This window comes from Aquila chrysaetos, chromosome 11 (assembly GCF_900496995.4).
Source record: "Aquila chrysaetos chrysaetos chromosome 11, bAquChr1.4, whole genome shotgun sequence".
Classification (NCBI taxonomy): Eukaryota; Metazoa; Chordata; class Aves; order Accipitriformes; family Accipitridae; genus Aquila; species Aquila chrysaetos.
Genome location: NC_044014.1, coordinates 12,287,850 through 12,304,654, shown reverse-complemented (window position 1 = coordinate 12,304,654; position 16,805 = coordinate 12,287,850). Strand labels below are relative to the sequence as shown.

General features: G+C 49.3%; 1 protein-coding gene across 6 annotated transcripts in view; it reads right to left on the bottom strand.

The window, feature by feature from the left end:
- The window catches only part of XPNPEP1 (X-prolyl aminopeptidase 1), a 32,460-nt gene extending 19,469 nt beyond the window's left edge, over positions 1 to 12,991 (bottom strand). For 2 of the 6 annotated variants that reach the window (XM_030030204.2, XM_041127276.1), the window contains exons 1-6: positions 12,882 to 12,991; positions 11,618 to 11,713; positions 8,770 to 8,900; positions 3,012 to 3,075; positions 1,112 to 1,216; positions 698 to 790 (exon numbers count right to left, since the gene is read on the bottom strand). In XM_030030204.2, coding sequence (XP_029886064.1) covers positions 698 to 790; positions 1,112 to 1,216; positions 3,012 to 3,075; positions 8,770 to 8,886 — 379 coding nt within the window. In that variant the 5' untranslated portion in view covers positions 8,887 to 8,900; positions 11,618 to 11,713; positions 12,882 to 12,991. Of the gene's footprint in view, positions 1 to 697; positions 791 to 1,111; positions 1,217 to 3,011; positions 3,076 to 8,769; positions 8,901 to 9,232; positions 9,308 to 11,617; positions 11,714 to 12,881 lie in introns of those variants that run through there. The other 4 variants (XM_030030206.2, XM_030030209.2, XM_030030208.2 and 1 more) reach the window with 4 other exon arrangements.
- Positions 12,992 to 16,805: the final 3,814 nt, after the last annotated feature.

The window sequence follows — 16,805 nt, the reverse complement described above, 5'->3', positions numbered from 1 at the left end:
ACTGCTCCAGCTGGGAGACAGAAGCCACTGGAAGAAGCCACCCCAGAGGCTGCCACAAGGGTGTCCTCTACCCCAGTGCAGAGCCATGCTAGATCTAAGCTAGGTAAGAGATGAGATGGGCTTCCACACAGCCACGAGACTGATCCTTAGCCCATCTGAATCAAGCAAATGTCTCCCCTTGCCTCCAGCAAGCTTTGGATTAGGCCCCATGTTCTGAAGCATGAGTAGATGGATACTCATTCATCTGATATAAATGGTACCTCTCCAGGAATGTGCCTCCTACAGAGAAAGCTGCAGAGATGCCAAGACCACCAAGCAGGAGTAGCAGCATGAGTTTTGTCTGCGTGTTATGGCTTACATGCTGGCCAAGGCATTCAGCAACTTTGTACTGAAGTGCCTGTGACAAGCCACAGCACAGACAAAAGGGGGTGGATCAGCACTCTGTTTTTTAGGTAAGGTCACTGCAAGCCCAGAGAGTAGTTCTCGTCCCTTGTGTTTTGGAGTCAATGCACTGCTGTGGAGCTCTCGTGATACATACCTAACACCAAAATCCAACCTGTTTTGCATAACAGTTTAACCCACCACCCCATCTGGGTTGAAACATGGTTAGCTACATACCATCACACAACAGCTTACCCAGAAAAGGAAGCAAAATCTAGTTGCCCAACCCAGAGTTATAAAATAAAGTAAAACCAACCAGCTGGAATAATGAAAGGGTCCACTCCCACCTTCGAGCCTTCTGGGAGGACACTCACTAGCCAATCCTCCTGAGTCGGTGTATCTTTCAGGCCTCCATGAATTTCAAAAAAAAAAAAAAAAAAAAAAAAAAAGAAAAAAAAAGAGGCTCAAAGAAGCACTTATACTGAAGCATTCCCACACTACCCAAAAAGTACAAGCTAACGCACGAGATACACCTACTTATGAATGTCTAAACCCGTGCAGGAAGAGTCACAGGACACTAAAGCAGGAGCAGCAGTGTATCCAAGATGTCCCTAAGCCCCTGCACGTTGGGGTATCCCTACAGTCCAAGCTGTAACACGTGCAAAGTGACCAAATAGCCTGTGATTGTTCTCTGTTTATCAGTGGAGCAGTATCCCAGGCTCCTGCGTACCCATTTTCATGAGTGTCCAGTTGTTATCCATTTGATGTGCAGCTTGCAGGAAGTAGCGTCCATCTGTCCACATGGCTGCATGCTGTTCAGTTACTATGGCAGTACCTAGGCAGGAAGGCAGAAAAATGCAGTGATTTAGAGGTGGGCAGCCACCATGCAGAGACACAGACAGCAGGGGGAGCATTTGAAAAGCACCCCAATTCCCCAAAAGGCAGCTCTGCTGACAGTTCAAAAGTTAGTCCAGTTTCAGTGGAGATATTCACTGTTTCCCCTGCACTACGACCTTCCAAATACTATCAGAGACACTATGCACAAGGACGCAGCTTAATGAATTGCCTCAGATGAATTCAACTTAAGCATATCTCAGCAAGTCAGTGGAACTGGGTAAATGGGGCTTTCCAAACCCTCTGTAACAGCCACTGTGGTCTCCACTTGGCTACTGTCACAGTAACACATACTGTACATCCCCAGACCCCATCCCATCTTCTTACAGGGAGGAAGCCTGGGCTCTGGCCATCCACAAGAAACAGCTGTTACTAAGCTAGCAGACATGGGTATCACTGCCAGCTGTCAGCTGCACCCCTTTCCCACATTACAGCTCTAGCAGAAATGGCTGAACAGGAAATATGAACATAAACTTCTGCTGGTTTCAGTGTCTGTCCCATTCCACTAACTCCAGATGGAGCAATGCAAGCAGACAGTTGAGGGGCACTGACATCTCAGCAAGGCACTCTAGCTGCCTTGCCCTTGGCCATTCAAAAAAAAAAAAAAAGAACAAACCAACCCCCCCCCCCCCCCCCCAAAAAAAAACCACAAAAAAACCGCCCAAAAACCATGGCACAAACAGAAACTGAATCCAAGTCTTTTGAGTCTCTGCATCTTGACCATACTCTCTGTCACCAGAAACTGAAGCCCAGATTAGCAGAGCAAAGTTTCCAAATATGAATTCACTGTCTTCTACCAAACTCCCCCAACACAAACCCCATTTTAAGCTGCTTCATCCTGAAAAGATGAAGCAAGAAACACAAGGTGAGCCCCTGTGTGAAACCTCACTGATTCATTGAGCGCTAGGCTGGGAACACATACCTTCCAAGTACATAACAAAGGCCCAAAATAGAGAGGAAGGTTATGAAGAGGCCATGCAGAAGGCGTGAAATTAATACAGGATTCATGTTATCCATTAAAAGCAGCCCACTGCCCTGGATTTATCACCTTCCACACAAGGTCCCAGAGTAGTTCATAGGAACTGATGAATGGACCCTCCAAACACATAGGTAGCAGTATTTATTAAGCCAATTTATAACTGGGGGGGGGGGGGGGAAGACCTCAACTGACTAAAGTGACTTTCCAACAATCACACAGCAGACTAAGTTGCAGAGCTTAGGGTACAGCTACAGTAATAATTAGGTCTCTTGAAACACAGACCTATCTACAGCCAAGAAAACATCCTGTCTCGGCAAGATAAGCAAACTTTTCCACAGCATTCGGTTTCCAAATGCAGTGTTTCTGGCCCTGGCTCTGTTTAAACAGAAAGGCTAGCTAAAGTCCATCTACTATTCACCCAGCCCAAACAGGCAATGTAAAAATCTGTTCGTACTGGCTGCACATCAAAAGAAATGACCGTAGATTACAAGCACCACATTAAAGAGTTAACAGGATTTTACTTTACGAGAGGTTCATTCAGGGGTCAAACATTTTCTGAAAACTTGTTATTGCGCTGATATTACATAATTCCAGCGGGTAGCCAAAACATAATTCTGCAGATGCTGAAATGGGAAGAAAACAGTCCAAACAAGTTGGATAGGTTTCCTTTTCCATCCTGCCTCCATGCCATGAATGAGACTGTTTCTTTACAGAGGAATTATGTACATTAGCAAGAACCCAAGTTCTGGAAAGGTACCTGCAGAGCCATCAAATCCAGAGATAAACGCCCGTCTGCAATCACAGGGTGCAATGTACTCGCTCTAGAAAACAAAAGCGGCAGTAATTATTTATAGCAGCAGGGGGGGAAATCAGCTGATGACAAATACTTTGATAAGCTTTTTCTCCTAAAGGACACCACAGAGGGAACGAAATGAGTTAAAAAATCCTGGGCTCTACTCCGCTGGAACATTTAATCATCTGTGATTATATTGTATTTACATCCAACTGGGTGGGTTTTTTTTTTAAGCTGCAGCACTTTTCTCCCACAAACGTCTGTAAACACTGAAGTGCTTCAGAGTTTGCAGATGTTTATTTCACACTCAGCCTCCCCTTTGGGCAACAAACAAATGCTGCCTTTGAAGCTGCAATGTGAAAGGAAGAGAAACCAGAAGCACCCCTTGATCTTGGAGACCAGAGTAATCAGCGCATAAAATCTGTAAAATTCGCTATCTCCAGTGAAGTCCCCTCACTGGCATTTATAAGAATTGCTTTAAGACTTTCTTTTCCACAACAATGACACTGAAAGAAAATCATTAAGGTGGTAAAACTGTAAAAACTTTAACCCTTAGGACCTTTCATAATCAGATGCTGATCCTCTCACTTCCTCCTTGCCTACTCAAAGCCCAACTACACCAGAAACCACCAGACCATGGTTTGTTGGGTGAGAAGGAAATCAAAGACTACTAGTCCATCCTCATCCCAAACCCATCACAACCTGTGTTTTTGGACACATCTGTTGGCAGCATTACAGAAGAGCCTGAGAACGCACAGATACCTGACATCCACAGGAGCTGCCAAAATTAAAAGAACAACTGTACCTTGAAATGGCCCACACCATTTTTATGGGATCCCATTCTGGCAAGTTCGGAGGTCAGAACTGCTGAGTAGGCCTGATAATTAACTAGTGCAACTCAGCAAATCAGCTTAATCCAGGCTGACAGCGCCAATGTTTGAGCTGCAAAACCCCTGGATTTGTACCTTACAAATGGTCTGAAACCAAAGTCTGTTCCTCTGCCCATAAGTTTCTCTGCACCCAGCTGTGCTGTGGCAAAAGAAACATTTTAGGGACTGAGCTGAGAAATCATGACCCTATTCTCAGGTGGTTTTAGCTCCCACCGTGATAGATACTGCATTTCCCTGTCTCTGGCCAGGGCTATTTTTAAATCACTTGATTGTTAGGAAACACTCCCTTCAAATCTGTTACTCTTCGCTGTTCTGAAGAAGGCAGAGGGTTCAAAGCACAGGATTGAGTGAGAAGCACAAATCACAGCACGTGGGACCAACTCTTTATTCTACTCCCCATCACTCCATGGTCAAAACCACCCCCAGAATAGTTATGTTTCTCCCCTCCCGGAAGACGCCCTAGGCAGCAGCTACCAACAATTCACCACTAATGTTTTGAAACTGAGCCTTGGGACAGCAAAACCCATGGCCCAAAAGAGGATCTGGCTGAGTAGCTTTTGCTCCTGATTGCCAGAGAAGATTCCTGGGATACGCTCCCAAGAAATCCTCTATTTTATCCAAACACTGATAAAAGTTGGCAGAAATGGGTGGGTATTGAGACCACAGGTACCCTCATCTCTGAGCAGTCCAGTTCCCTGTGCCTCTTCCTGCCCAGCCCCACAGACTCCCCAGGGCTGACACATGCTCAGCAGCTGTAGGGAGGAGAGGGGTCAGGATACCCACCTCAGGAAGGGACGACTGCCCTCTGCACACCTCTAGCTGATGGGGTGGATCCGCCTCAGCCCACCACAGCACCACCATCATCACTAACCCCCTTTAAAATAACAACAGAGGCAGCAGCAGATAGAGAGGACAAAGTCATTCAGGGAACAGAATCAAGCACCCGTATCCCCGGCTGCCAGTCTCACAGCCGCAGGACACAACACGAAGGCAGAGCGATGCTAGACTTCAGGAGGATTCCCCATTTCAACATTTCCTAACAACTATTCAGCCTGTTGACTGCTACAATTCCCTCTCTCCTACACTTGCCAGCTCAAAGCTGGAACACCATTTTCCAGGGTCTGATGCCTAAAGGGAATGCTGGAAATTTCCCATTCTGCATCATATCGCTAAGTGCATCTCAAATCAGACCAGCAATTTCTCTTGCCTTTCTCTTGACCAACACAGCAGAGACTACAGGCTAGGTTGCTTGTGCAGACAAGCAATCTCACATTCATAGGAAGGGTTAACACTGAGCTAGCTGCATTAACAGCCCAGAACAGTGAAATGGATTAAAACAACTTAAAAAAAAAAATCTAGAAGGAAAAAAAGAAGTCTATCAGTTTTAGATCTGGTAAAAGCTGACCTAAACTAACAAAGAACTTGACTGCGTGGGAAATCCCTCATGCTGTCCCATTCACAGACAAATCCAGGGAATGTTTTAAGAGTTTACAATGAGGCAGATGGGCTTTAAAAGGCAGTATGAGGGAACTGGAGGGGAAGATGGTTCATTCATCTGTCAGCCTGAATTGTTGCACACCCACCTGTTCTGTTGCATGCAGCAACCCCCGCTGTGCAAAGATGAGCCCATGTTTTGCACAAGCTAAAATTACAAGGGGAACACCTGCGTACGCCACACAAAGTACAGGCCACAGCACAGTCAGAACAAGGTATTTCCCTGGGGCTTGTCTTGCAGCTCCCGATGGCCTTCAGCCTGGCCTTCCTCAGGCCTTTTACATCTGCTTTCCACCACACCTGTCAGTCCTTGACATGCAGACAAAACTGGGGGCTGCATCACAGAAACCCTCAGCTAAGCCAGGAAGAACCCCCAAAAATCAGTGGTGCTTATCACCAGAGCCTGCATGGTTGGATCATTAACATGTTAAAGCTTATTCTAACCTAATGTCAACCAAGATCAGCAATGAAAAGTGCAGCTCGCTGCCCTTAGAGCTACGACACTGGTGCCATTAAAGAACAAACACTGCTGTGTACTTGGAGGGAGGTTGGTATTTACTGCCAACAACCTAACCGTATTGGTAAGGTCTGGAACAGGTCAGTGCAACCTGTGCACAAGCTGTCTCTTGCTTTATAACTCTGCTGATTCCTCAGCTCAGAACAAGTGTGTGTCAGAGGAGCCAGCCCTGAGCAGAAGACAGCATGTCTGCCAACCTAAACATGGGGCCCTGAGCTGGGCAGGTGCTTCCTTGATGTGGAAGACCAGCCAGATCTGACCAAATTTGTTTTCACTGAGTCAAGGCCTGGGGGTGGAAGCCAGCCCCAGTTAAGCTGTGACTGGCTCCAAACCCCAGCTCTAACCCAAACATCATTCCCTCCCATTAAGAAGAAAGCTCCTCCAATCTCTGAATATTCCCATATGGGCAAACACCAGATTCAATGTAAAGTGGGTGACTCAACATAAAAATGGATCCTGCATTTACCACTGCAACGCTCCAAAAGCTCAGACAGGCATTTTTATCCGAACCACAAAGGACTTAGGTGCCTCATTCCCAAAAGCATGGCATTTCACCCCTTCATGATCCTTTGACACCTCCAGCCACAAGATCCACCCAGCACCCAGGAAAGGAAGCGAGGCTCTTTGTACGGACTTCAGCCCACTTTTGGCTGGGACTGCCCTCCTTTCTTACCAGCCTTTGGACCACCCAGGTCCCCAAGGAAACAGTCTGTTTCTTCTGACTTCTTATCACCAGCATCAAAAGTTTCAAAAATCAAAGCAGCCAACATTCAGGGCTGGCTGCAAGAGCCACAGATCCAAGGTATTAGCAGCCTTGGTTAAGCCAGAGTCAGAGCCAGCTGTGTTTGAGAAGCTCTGCAAGTCTTTCAGCTCCTTACACAACTAGCATGGAAAGCAAAGGATACAACTGGTGGCAAGCCTCCTAGCAGTATTATAACCTAAGCCTTCTAGCCTTGGCAGGAAAGCCAATATTAAAAGCATCACAGAGCTCAGACATTCCCAGTGTTACAAAGAGAAATTAGTCAGCAAGTTGCAGCATCGGGGTGTACCAGCATCAGTCCAATCCAGGGGTTCCTTTGCAAACTAGAAGGGAATAAAGTTTCCCTCAATCTAAATCCTGTGCCAACACCACAGGAGGGAAGGCCCTCTTTGTTGACAAGTTCTCTGATGTGGATCCCATGACAGCCTCAGGAACAGCTGAGAGAGGCAAGGACAGCACTAAGTAGCTTGGGCTGTGGGGAAGAAATGGCTCAAGCCACCAAAACCTTGGGTATCATTAAACCGCAGTCTTCTGAGTCATGGAGGGAGCTGCCTAAGAGCAAAATCTGACTGTAGGGTTGTAAAGTTCTTATTTGCGTACAGGAAACAAACCCTTGCTTGGAACATGGGGAAGCTGCAAATCTCAGCTCATCACAATTTACCTGGAATCAGTAAGCCTGTTCTGGGATCAACAGGTTTCCACCAATGCCTAAAATTGCACCAATTCCCAAACCTCACAGACAAAATCCTGCACTAGCTAGTCAGGAGGCGCCAGAATCAGCAGCTTTTAGTAATCATTTCCATTCAGATAGATTTGCTCTGCAGAGAAACCTGACCAACTTGCCCGGCAGGAAACAGCAACATGGGGTTCTCTGCTTAACTGCACTCTGTCAAGGAAAAGAAAGCAACAGAAAAACTCAGAAGTCCTGAGGGTCACATTCTTCAACTCACATGACAGCATTTAATGTCTAGTGAAATGAAACCAGAGTTATATATGGACAGAGGCAGCTTGAGGCAGGAATGCAGCAGACAATAGCAGCTGCAGAAAACGCCTTCCCTCTACCTGCCCAAGTTTGGATCTCCCTAAGAGGAAACACGATGCTGCACATATGGTCCCAGGGCACAGGCAAGTCTGGACCCAGCTCACCCCAGTGCCAAGTCAAGGGCAAAGGTTCCGATTCAGTTCCATTTTGCTCTTGTGCACCCTGGGGTAAAAGGGAGCTTTGGGTGTGAGCCAGGAAAGCTTCAGGTCTTCTGTTTCCTGAAAATGGCTGAGGAGGAAAAAACCCTTGGCAGTTTTTGGATCTCCTAACAGAGTGAACAGAAGAGTGAAACTAGTATATAAGCAGGCAGGAGAGGTAAAAGACAGTTCAGCAATTTAAAATTAATGTCACGGACTACAAAAATCTTAATGGTGGAAGCAGCACACAACAGTTACTGCCACGGGTTACCACCCTGGGCCCAGACTTCCCTCCTGTCTTTAGTGCACAGAACAAGCTGATGCAGAGCAGCATTGGAAGGGAAGTGTCGTTGTGGCCTGTTCCTTCCCTGCCTCTCCGAAGGCCCCTCTATGTGGGATCTGAAGAGCTTTAGCATAAGGCAGCAAATTCCAGCAAGAACTGGATCTAGCAAAGGGAAAGCTCTGCAACTAATCCTTCGCCACCTCGCTTAAGAGTATGTGTTGATCAGGAGGTGCTAACGGGGAAACTAAAGCCCAGATAATGCCTTTTCCTCCCCCAGTAAATCCATTCTTCCCAACAGCCAGGATGGGGACAGCAAGTGCTCTGGCAAGCTCCCTTTTTTGCAGCGTGAGCTCCCTGGAGACAATCTGATGAGAAGCTGCTGGTGGAACATCCACGCTGATTTGTTACAAGAACATAAAAACCTCAGTCTCCTGAACAGACTCCAGAAACTTTTTCCAACATGATGTTTCTCAGGTTACCCAGGCTTTTATGCTAGAACCATTAAAGCGAGTGAATGAAGGATGATTTTAGTTATCCCTGGCTTTTATTTTTTACAGGGAAGGAAAGTGCAATCATTCCCATAATCCATCCATTCATACCTGGTGGGCATCTCCAGATGGCACTATGTAGGCTTGGACAGGCTCCTGGACATACTTGGGACTCTTCATCACCTGCCGCAGTTGCTTCAGCAGCTCTGTTGTAATTTTTGGACTCATCTTCCTACCTGCAACTGAAACAAAGCACAAAACTTCAGAGCTTCTCCAGCCATCCTGGGCCACTCACATACACAGGCTGGAGGCTGTCACCACTGGAAACTCCCCTTGAGGGCAACTGTGCCAACATCATCCCTCTCAGCCCAGAATTTCTCCTGTCTTGTCACTTCACTCGCATTCCTTGAGAATGAGGGATCAGGTTGAGGCCAGAGAGTCAAAGCTGGTCTATCCTGTAAAGGACCATTCCCACCTGGCAAAGGACTGGCATGCCCAGTGGTGATACACAGAAGCTTAACACACTTGCCAACCCTTCTTGCATGTGTGAGGAACCAGAGCACCTCAGACATACCCTATGACAGCCAGGAAAGGTCTTGGCATGTGATGTTGACAGTCCAAAGTACGCACAGATGAGAAGTAGCCCCACTTGTTATGTGCACAGAGAGAAACTTTCAGTCTTTTTACTCTGGGGGCAAAGATACTGTGGCTTATATGCCACAGGAGCACAGGCTGCTGGGAGAGCAAGCCATGCACCTCAGGAACTCAGAAATGGACCAGTTAAGAATGCCTGGGGTTTCACAGTGGATTGGTGACCAGATTAACTCAGACAAAAGACATCTGCTCCCAAGGACATACACAGGGATGCATTCACTGGCCATATTTACCTCTGGGCTGCATGTTAATTCACCTAGGAAGAACACAACTGTAACAGGAGGAACAGTCCGTTGAGCTCTCACAGGTGACTGCCAGGGGACAACTTGGGAGGCTTAAAGGAACCTTCTCTAAAGACCTTTGGCAAATGCTCTGCAGATCTCAGCTGGTGTCAGGCAGGCAGGGGTGGGGCACAGGCTGGATGGAAGACAGCAGATCAGAGGGGAAAACAAGGGCACAGGCTAATCACCCTCCCTTGCTGTGGTTTTGCAATTGATGAACCTTTGGCAATGCAGTGAATGCCAGCCTCTCAATTTCCTATCCAGAAACCATCAATAGCTGGGGCCTGCTGCGAGCACTGGTGCACAGTGACAGGTCAGGCCATGCTGCTGTGCTGACACCAGTGAAGGCTGCAGTGGAAGGCACCAGCTGACTGCAGAGGATGTTCAAGCTGTGGGGCAGGCCTGGCCTGAAAGCTATGAAAATCAAGTAACCTGAACCTCTTCAGAGGTTCTCTCCATCTTTTCTTCACTCACATCTCCAAAGGGTGCCCAAAGTGGGATAATCCCCTTCCCGGTTCTCCACACATTCATTTCACATTTTTAAGAACGTGCTGGAATCTTACAACTTTAATACTGTCACTTTCCGGAGGGAGGTGGGTAGGCTCTGTGTTACTTGAATGCCATGCTATGCAGTATTTTATTCTGACCAGTTCATTTCACAGCTCATTTCACAGCCATGTCCACAAACAGATCATAGATGGAAGAAGCAAATAGAATGCAAGTCTCAAACATTTTTTGCTTATCCAGGCACTTATTCTATCTACACCTCAGTAACTACCAGGAGCCCCTAGCGACATTACGGTCTTATACCAAAACATAGGAAGGCACAGGCCCTGCCCTGTGATGTTTGCCATCTAAACGGGGAGGCAGAAAAGCTGTCTCCATTTCACAAGCCATAAGAAGACATGATTTGACCAAGGTCACACAGCAGTGCCGTGACCAAATCAGGAACTGAACCAAGACCTGACGCATCCAGGTGTAAAAATCTCAACCCAAGACCACCATTCACACGTCTCATTACAGGAAGTTTAGAGCACACCAGACTTGTGTATGACTGACTGTCTGCCCACAGGTACACTGTGTTTAAAACCCAGACCACAAGAAGCAAATCAAGATCAAAAGGCACCAAACACTAAATCCTCAAATTAGTATCTTGACTCCAGTGCCTTCGCCGGGATTAGATTACACCTCAGATTTATTTCCAGGACAAATTTCATAGTTTTATACAGGGTTTGCAAGCTACACTGAACTTTATTATACTGTGATTGTTTCTGTTTGTCCTCTGTAACGAGCTGCTGTAACATTCTATAACACTGCTGCTGATTTATGTTAAGACAGAGGAAAAAAACAAAGGAGAGAGAGCAACAACATAGCGACTAGCCAGCAGAAAAGAATCTCTTTCTACAAACTCATAAGGACACAGCTTCCTTTCTTGACCTGTGCTTTGTCTCCAGGAGCCTGAAAGTCTCATTTAAATATGCAAGGAATGACAAGGCCTTGCCTTTTAATAAAGCTCCTTGCTGACAAGCCACAGTTTTCTTAGCAAGCAAGAGATTCTCTCAAGAACAACAACAACAAAAAAAAAAAAATTAAAAAATACTCTTACTGTTGAAAGATTTGCTTTCAATATTAAAAACACAACTAAGCTAGATAGCAACAAAACCCATATTAAGGAGGACATCTATTTTAGATAACCCCTACAGTATAAGAAATCACTTTAAAGAAATCCTCCCCAAACTTTCCAATAAAACTGTCTTCAATTTCCAGAGAAAGAGAAGCTATTTTCTCCCAGATCTTTGATAGTCGTTTACTCTGGTACCCCTATAGTTTTTAACAGGTGACCTTTCCTTTCTTGGCCATAATTATAAGCCTCTACAGAGTTAAAACAGCTTCTCTATCATTATTTAATCACTCCAGTGATTAAAACCCAACACAGCTGAAATTAAGGTAGTGGATTTAACAGTGCAAGAAACAGTCCCATTCCCTACCCTAACTTTTTGAAAGGTATCAGACTGCTATGTTACCTGCCTCTGTAGTTCCCCACGTCTGGACACCTCTTGCCTCTGTTCACACAAAATACCACTCAGCTCTTTGCTTAGCCTTCATAAGGTCCACTCTGCCTGAGAAAGCAAAGGGCAAAACTGAAATAGCTAACAAACTTTGCCCCCCCATAAAACATTCTCACCCCCCAACAAAGAGCTGAAAATGCATTCACACTACATTCCACTGGCAAGATTAGAGATGCAATGAGGGTGAACCATGGGGGAGCAGGGAACGCCAAGGACCAGGCATTTGCTTGTCAAGACTTATGATTAAATCTTGCAAGCGTGTGCTGTTTTACACCAATCTGTTTTCGCAATTGTTCTGTCAGAGGCCACTCCCCATTTTACAGATGGGGAAACTAAGGCAGAGCAGAAGTAGCATGCAAAGTATCACTGCACCACAATGGCAGTCAAGAGTTGGATCCCAAAATCTGTCACTGTCTAAACATACATTACCAACACCTCACTCAGACCACAGGAGTCAGTCCTCCAAGAGCCCAGGCCAGATTCTGCCTGGACAGCATCTCCATCAGACACATGGGGCAAAGAGCGACCTCGAAAACGCTGCCAGAGGAACCAAACACCTCCTCCTGCCTCCCACGTGCCCTGAGAGCAACGGGCTGCTGCAACCCCAGGCGCCCGCGATGGCGAGGGTCGGGGACACCAGGCCCGCCATGTCAGGGTGTGCGCCAGTGCCACGGCGGGGAAGGGAGACGAGGCCAGGAGGTCAGGCTACACCTGGGTCTGCCCGTGGCCGCTGTGTTAGACCACCCTGAGCGTTTATGTCCTGTTTGCTTCAGATACGCTCGTCCGTCTGATCGTTTGCTCTTTGTTTTCTCTTTTACCAAAATAAGCACGTAAGCTTGCATTGCCAGGAACCAGCCACACCACCTCAAAACCAGGCCTCTCTGGCCCGGGCAGCCCAAGCACTCGCAGCCTCGCACCGAGGCACAAACCCCACCGCTTGCCCCCCAGTACCCGCCTCCAGCCCCAACTCACCGAAACCCCCAGCCCGGCCTGCCCCCCCCCGAGCCAAAAGCCTCCCCCAGCCCCACACAGGGCTGACAGGGCCACCGGGGCCGGGACACGCCGACCGGGCCTGGCTGACTGACAGGGCCCGGCTAGACGGGGCCGGCGGCGGAGGCCGGGCCCGGGCCGTACCCAGGCGCCCGCACGTACATTTAACGTTCTCTGCCGTTAACCCTGAAGCACCCACCGGGCCTGCCCCCGCCCCGCCGTTCCTCACCTGCCGCCGTCCCGCCCGCCTGCCGTCCGCCGCCGCCGCGACGTCAGCGCCCACGTGGGCCGCCGCAGCCACCCGCCGCTGACGTCGCGACGGACGTCACGGGGGGAGCCGCCGGCGGCGGCGGCGGCGGGGGATGAGGAGCGGGACCGGGGCCGGGACCGGGACCTCCCGCCGTGCTCCTGCCGGGCCGGGTCACCGGGCACCCCGCCACAGCCGCCTTCGTCTGAGCCCTGCGGGGTCCGCCCGCCCCGCCCCGCCCCGTCCCGTCCCCGGGGCGCGCCGTCCTCCCGGCGCGGCGGCGGCCCCCAGGCCGGTGCTGTGCGCGGCCTTGGCTGGGGGAGCCCGGAGCGGGACCTGCGGGCGGAGGGCTCCGTCTTCCGGGGGAGGTGGCGCAGGGAGCCGGTGTGAGACGCAGGGCAGGCCCCGGGTGTGTCGCCAGAGGCGGGAAGCGCCGGCGTTTGGCGGCTGCCGGCGCCTGCCCCGGGGGAGGGAGCGGAGCGGAGCGGAGCGCGTCGCCTGGCACCGCCTCGGGGCCCCGTCCCCGGCACCTCGGCCTGCGCTCGCCCCTTTGATCCGCGTCGCTCGTAAACTTCCAAAAACACTGTCTCGAGGGGGGGGATTGGAGGCCGCCCAGCGAATGCGCCTGGCTCCTCGCCCGCCCCAGCCCGCGGGTGCTGCAGAGCTGCCCGAGGCGGGGGGCAAGGAGCCGGGGGAAAAGGAGCCGGGGCAGGGCGGGAGGTGCTGGGCCTCACGGCAGCCCCCCCAGCACCGAACTGGCGGGCTGTAGGTACCCCACAGCTTGCTTTCTGGTGCTGAGCGCAGCTCCAGGAAGATGTCGGCAGCCCCTTGCTTTGCTTAAAGCCTCAGCAGGAAAGGTACCGTGTACTTCTCAGGATGAATTACCGTCAGCTTGCTGCTCGGAAGGGAGGAGGGTGGTACTTGTAACAACGGTGAGTGCAACTGCTGTAAAATCTGGCCGTTTGCCATCCGTGCTCCCTAATGAAAATACCTTCCACCGCTCTCCTCTGCCCCTGGCAGTTTTTTACAGGTGGGCTATAAGTCAATCCTATTGACAAAAACAAGAGGCTGTTACAGAAATGCAGAACTGAGAAGATCACCACCCAGAAAGGCTACAACAAAAGCAAAAAATCTGCTTTGTAACTGCATCCAGGCTGGAGGGGTTTGCTTGCAGCTGTCGGTACCTTGGGGACCCTCCAGCCCCCAGGCCGTGACAGTGCTGCAGCCACCCCTCTTCCGTGGGGCTCATGGCTGCATCCAGTGTAACCGTGACTCTGCAGAGGATGAAGAGAGGAGGAAAATGTGGTGTTCAGTGGGACCCATCTTAGTTCAGGGCCTCCCACACATCCTGGGGACTCGGTAGGAGAGGAGACACTCGGCTGGCTGCATGGTGCTCAGGACCAGGCCCTTAAAGGTGCACAGGCTGGGTCCTACACCTGGCATCCCACTGGTGAGGGAGAACTGTGTGGGTACGTAGCCAGCTCATGAAACTAGACCCTGGGCCTCAGTCTGTATGCGTTTTTCCAGAGGAGAAGAAGTTCAGCCGGCAGCTACTCTGCCTTTCCTCCTTCCTCTCCCTCAGTCCGCACCAATGCTGTAGCCCGCAGAGCTTTACCCACAAACTGCCAAACATTTGCGGCTGTGTCTGGCGAGCCAACATGAGCCAGGCTTTTACTAAACCACCTGGGTCTCCCTGACTATTCATGTATTTCCAGGGAAAGCATGAAGCAAAAACAGATGAGAGAAATGTAGCATAATTCAGGGGCAGAAGAGGCTTTTGGAGGCCTCTAGTCCAATCCCCTGCTAAAAGCAAGGCCAGCTTCAAAGCTGGAGCAGGTTGCTTAGGGACTGTCTTTCTGGGTTCTGAGTATCTCCAAGAAAGGAGAAGCATAGCCTCCCTGGACAGCCTGTGCTAGTGCTGACCACCCTGGAGCAAAAAGGTTTATTCCTGATATCCGAGCAGAATTTCCTCATTGCAGCTTGCCCCTTGCCCTTTCGCTGTGCACATCTGGAAAGGGTCTGGCTCTCTCTTGTCTCTGAACAGTTCTCCAGGCTGAGCAATTCCAGCCCTCCTGCAGCCAGCCCTGGCCAGCAACTGCTGCCCTCTGTGGCTCTCTCCATGTTGCGGAGCTCTGTCTCGTACATCTCTGGAGTAAAATCTAGGGCATAACGCAGCACAGCAAAACTTGTAATCTGACAGAAGAGACTAAAAGTCTGTCCTGCAACCAGCATCCTGGCATTGGGAGGGGTCATTGGATGGGACTGGGCCTGCAGGCTGTCCTTGAGGAGGAACAGGAGAGAGGGGAGCAGGAGACTGTTGGCCATGACTGTTACAGCAGGAAGAGTTTTCTTTCCTTGTTAATCTTGGGTGAAGCTAATTGTTGTTTCCTGATTATTCTCACCCCATCTTCCAGCCTTGTGCACAAGGGACTTATACAATCCTGGTAGTCTATGCCCAAAAGGCCCATTGAGATCATCGCAACAGTGTCCCACTCAGGGTAAACTACAGCTGTGTTTTGCGTTTGTGTTACAGACCACATTATGCTTACCCTGCAGAATATTTGCTGAGAAGATTCATTTCTTGGAAACCGGCCAGAATCCAGCGATGCTCATACTAAAGCACATGTCAGGACATTTTGAAAGCACTGCAACATTGGCACGACGATCACGGAGATCATTTGCCGATGGTGAACTCTGCAGCTGAATCCAATCAGGGTTGTGAAATGGTCCTTTCAGCCTCCTCTGACTCATAATAATAATTCGGGGTTAGATTTTGCATTTGGCTGTGGCTCTTAATAGAGGGTTGTGGAGAGCTGCACCTGCCGGAGCTCCACACCAGCCCAGGGAAGGGGGATGGATCAGTCCGGAACATTTCAAATGTTCATCATGTGCCTTTCCAGCTCACCAAATACTGCTGCACTGCAGGGATGCCTTTTCCTCCCCTGTGCTTCCCAGTTTATGCAAGTTGTACCCAAGGGAACAGGAGACTCCGAGCCCCCCTTGGCATGGTCCACATGCTCCACGTTCACTTCCGAGGGGCAGAGCTAAGGGCGTCTGGCCTCTTCCCTTCCTGCTCTGCAGAGCTTTCGGTTTGGCTGAATTTAGGACAGTGGCTAAACACAAGGTAATCTTAACACCTGTGCCAGTGAAATTGTTTGTTTGATTATTTTTTGCCAGTGAATTGTTATTAAATCAGTTTGGGTTAACTGACGGACCATGGGAGCAGGGGCAATCAAATACAGGGAGGAAAGAAAACACATCTCCTATGTGGGAGTATGACTTGGGGAGTGTCTACAGCATGAAATAACAAGGCTGCTCACAGAGTCCTGCATACCAGGGGAAGGACAGGGCAGGGGAAAGCTCAGCATCTTCATTCAACTTGCCTCATTAATTCCTCCAGATCTGGAGATGTCATCCTGCCTGTCCGCAGCCAGTCCGAGGAGAGCAGCTACAGCATGAGAGCAGATCTGTCCTGCCTCCTCTAGCTACCCTACAACCCCAGAGTGAGAGGGGAGCAAACCAGGAGGATTGAATTTGATTAAGTTTCTCTACTTTGGTCCCAGCTCAGGGCAGAAATAACAAGCGCCACTGTGGACAGACTATCAATGTGATATTGATGTCTCTCTGTAATTTAAAACAAAATAAATTAAGCCACCACTGAAAACACCTTTACTGTCATGTTTGGTGACCAAAATGTGTCCCCATTCTGTCTTCCTGATCAAGATCTTGATTTAATAAAGGTAAAAAAAAGAAGTCTGCATTCCCATCTCCTAAAAATGTGCTAAAGGAAGCAGAAAATAGAAAGGAAAATATTGATGTCTGCAAGACCTTGTCAGTTGCTATTGAGCGCCTGGTATTACAGAGCCATGTTGTGAAGGCTTCTGTACCCAGAGGTGACTTCTAACT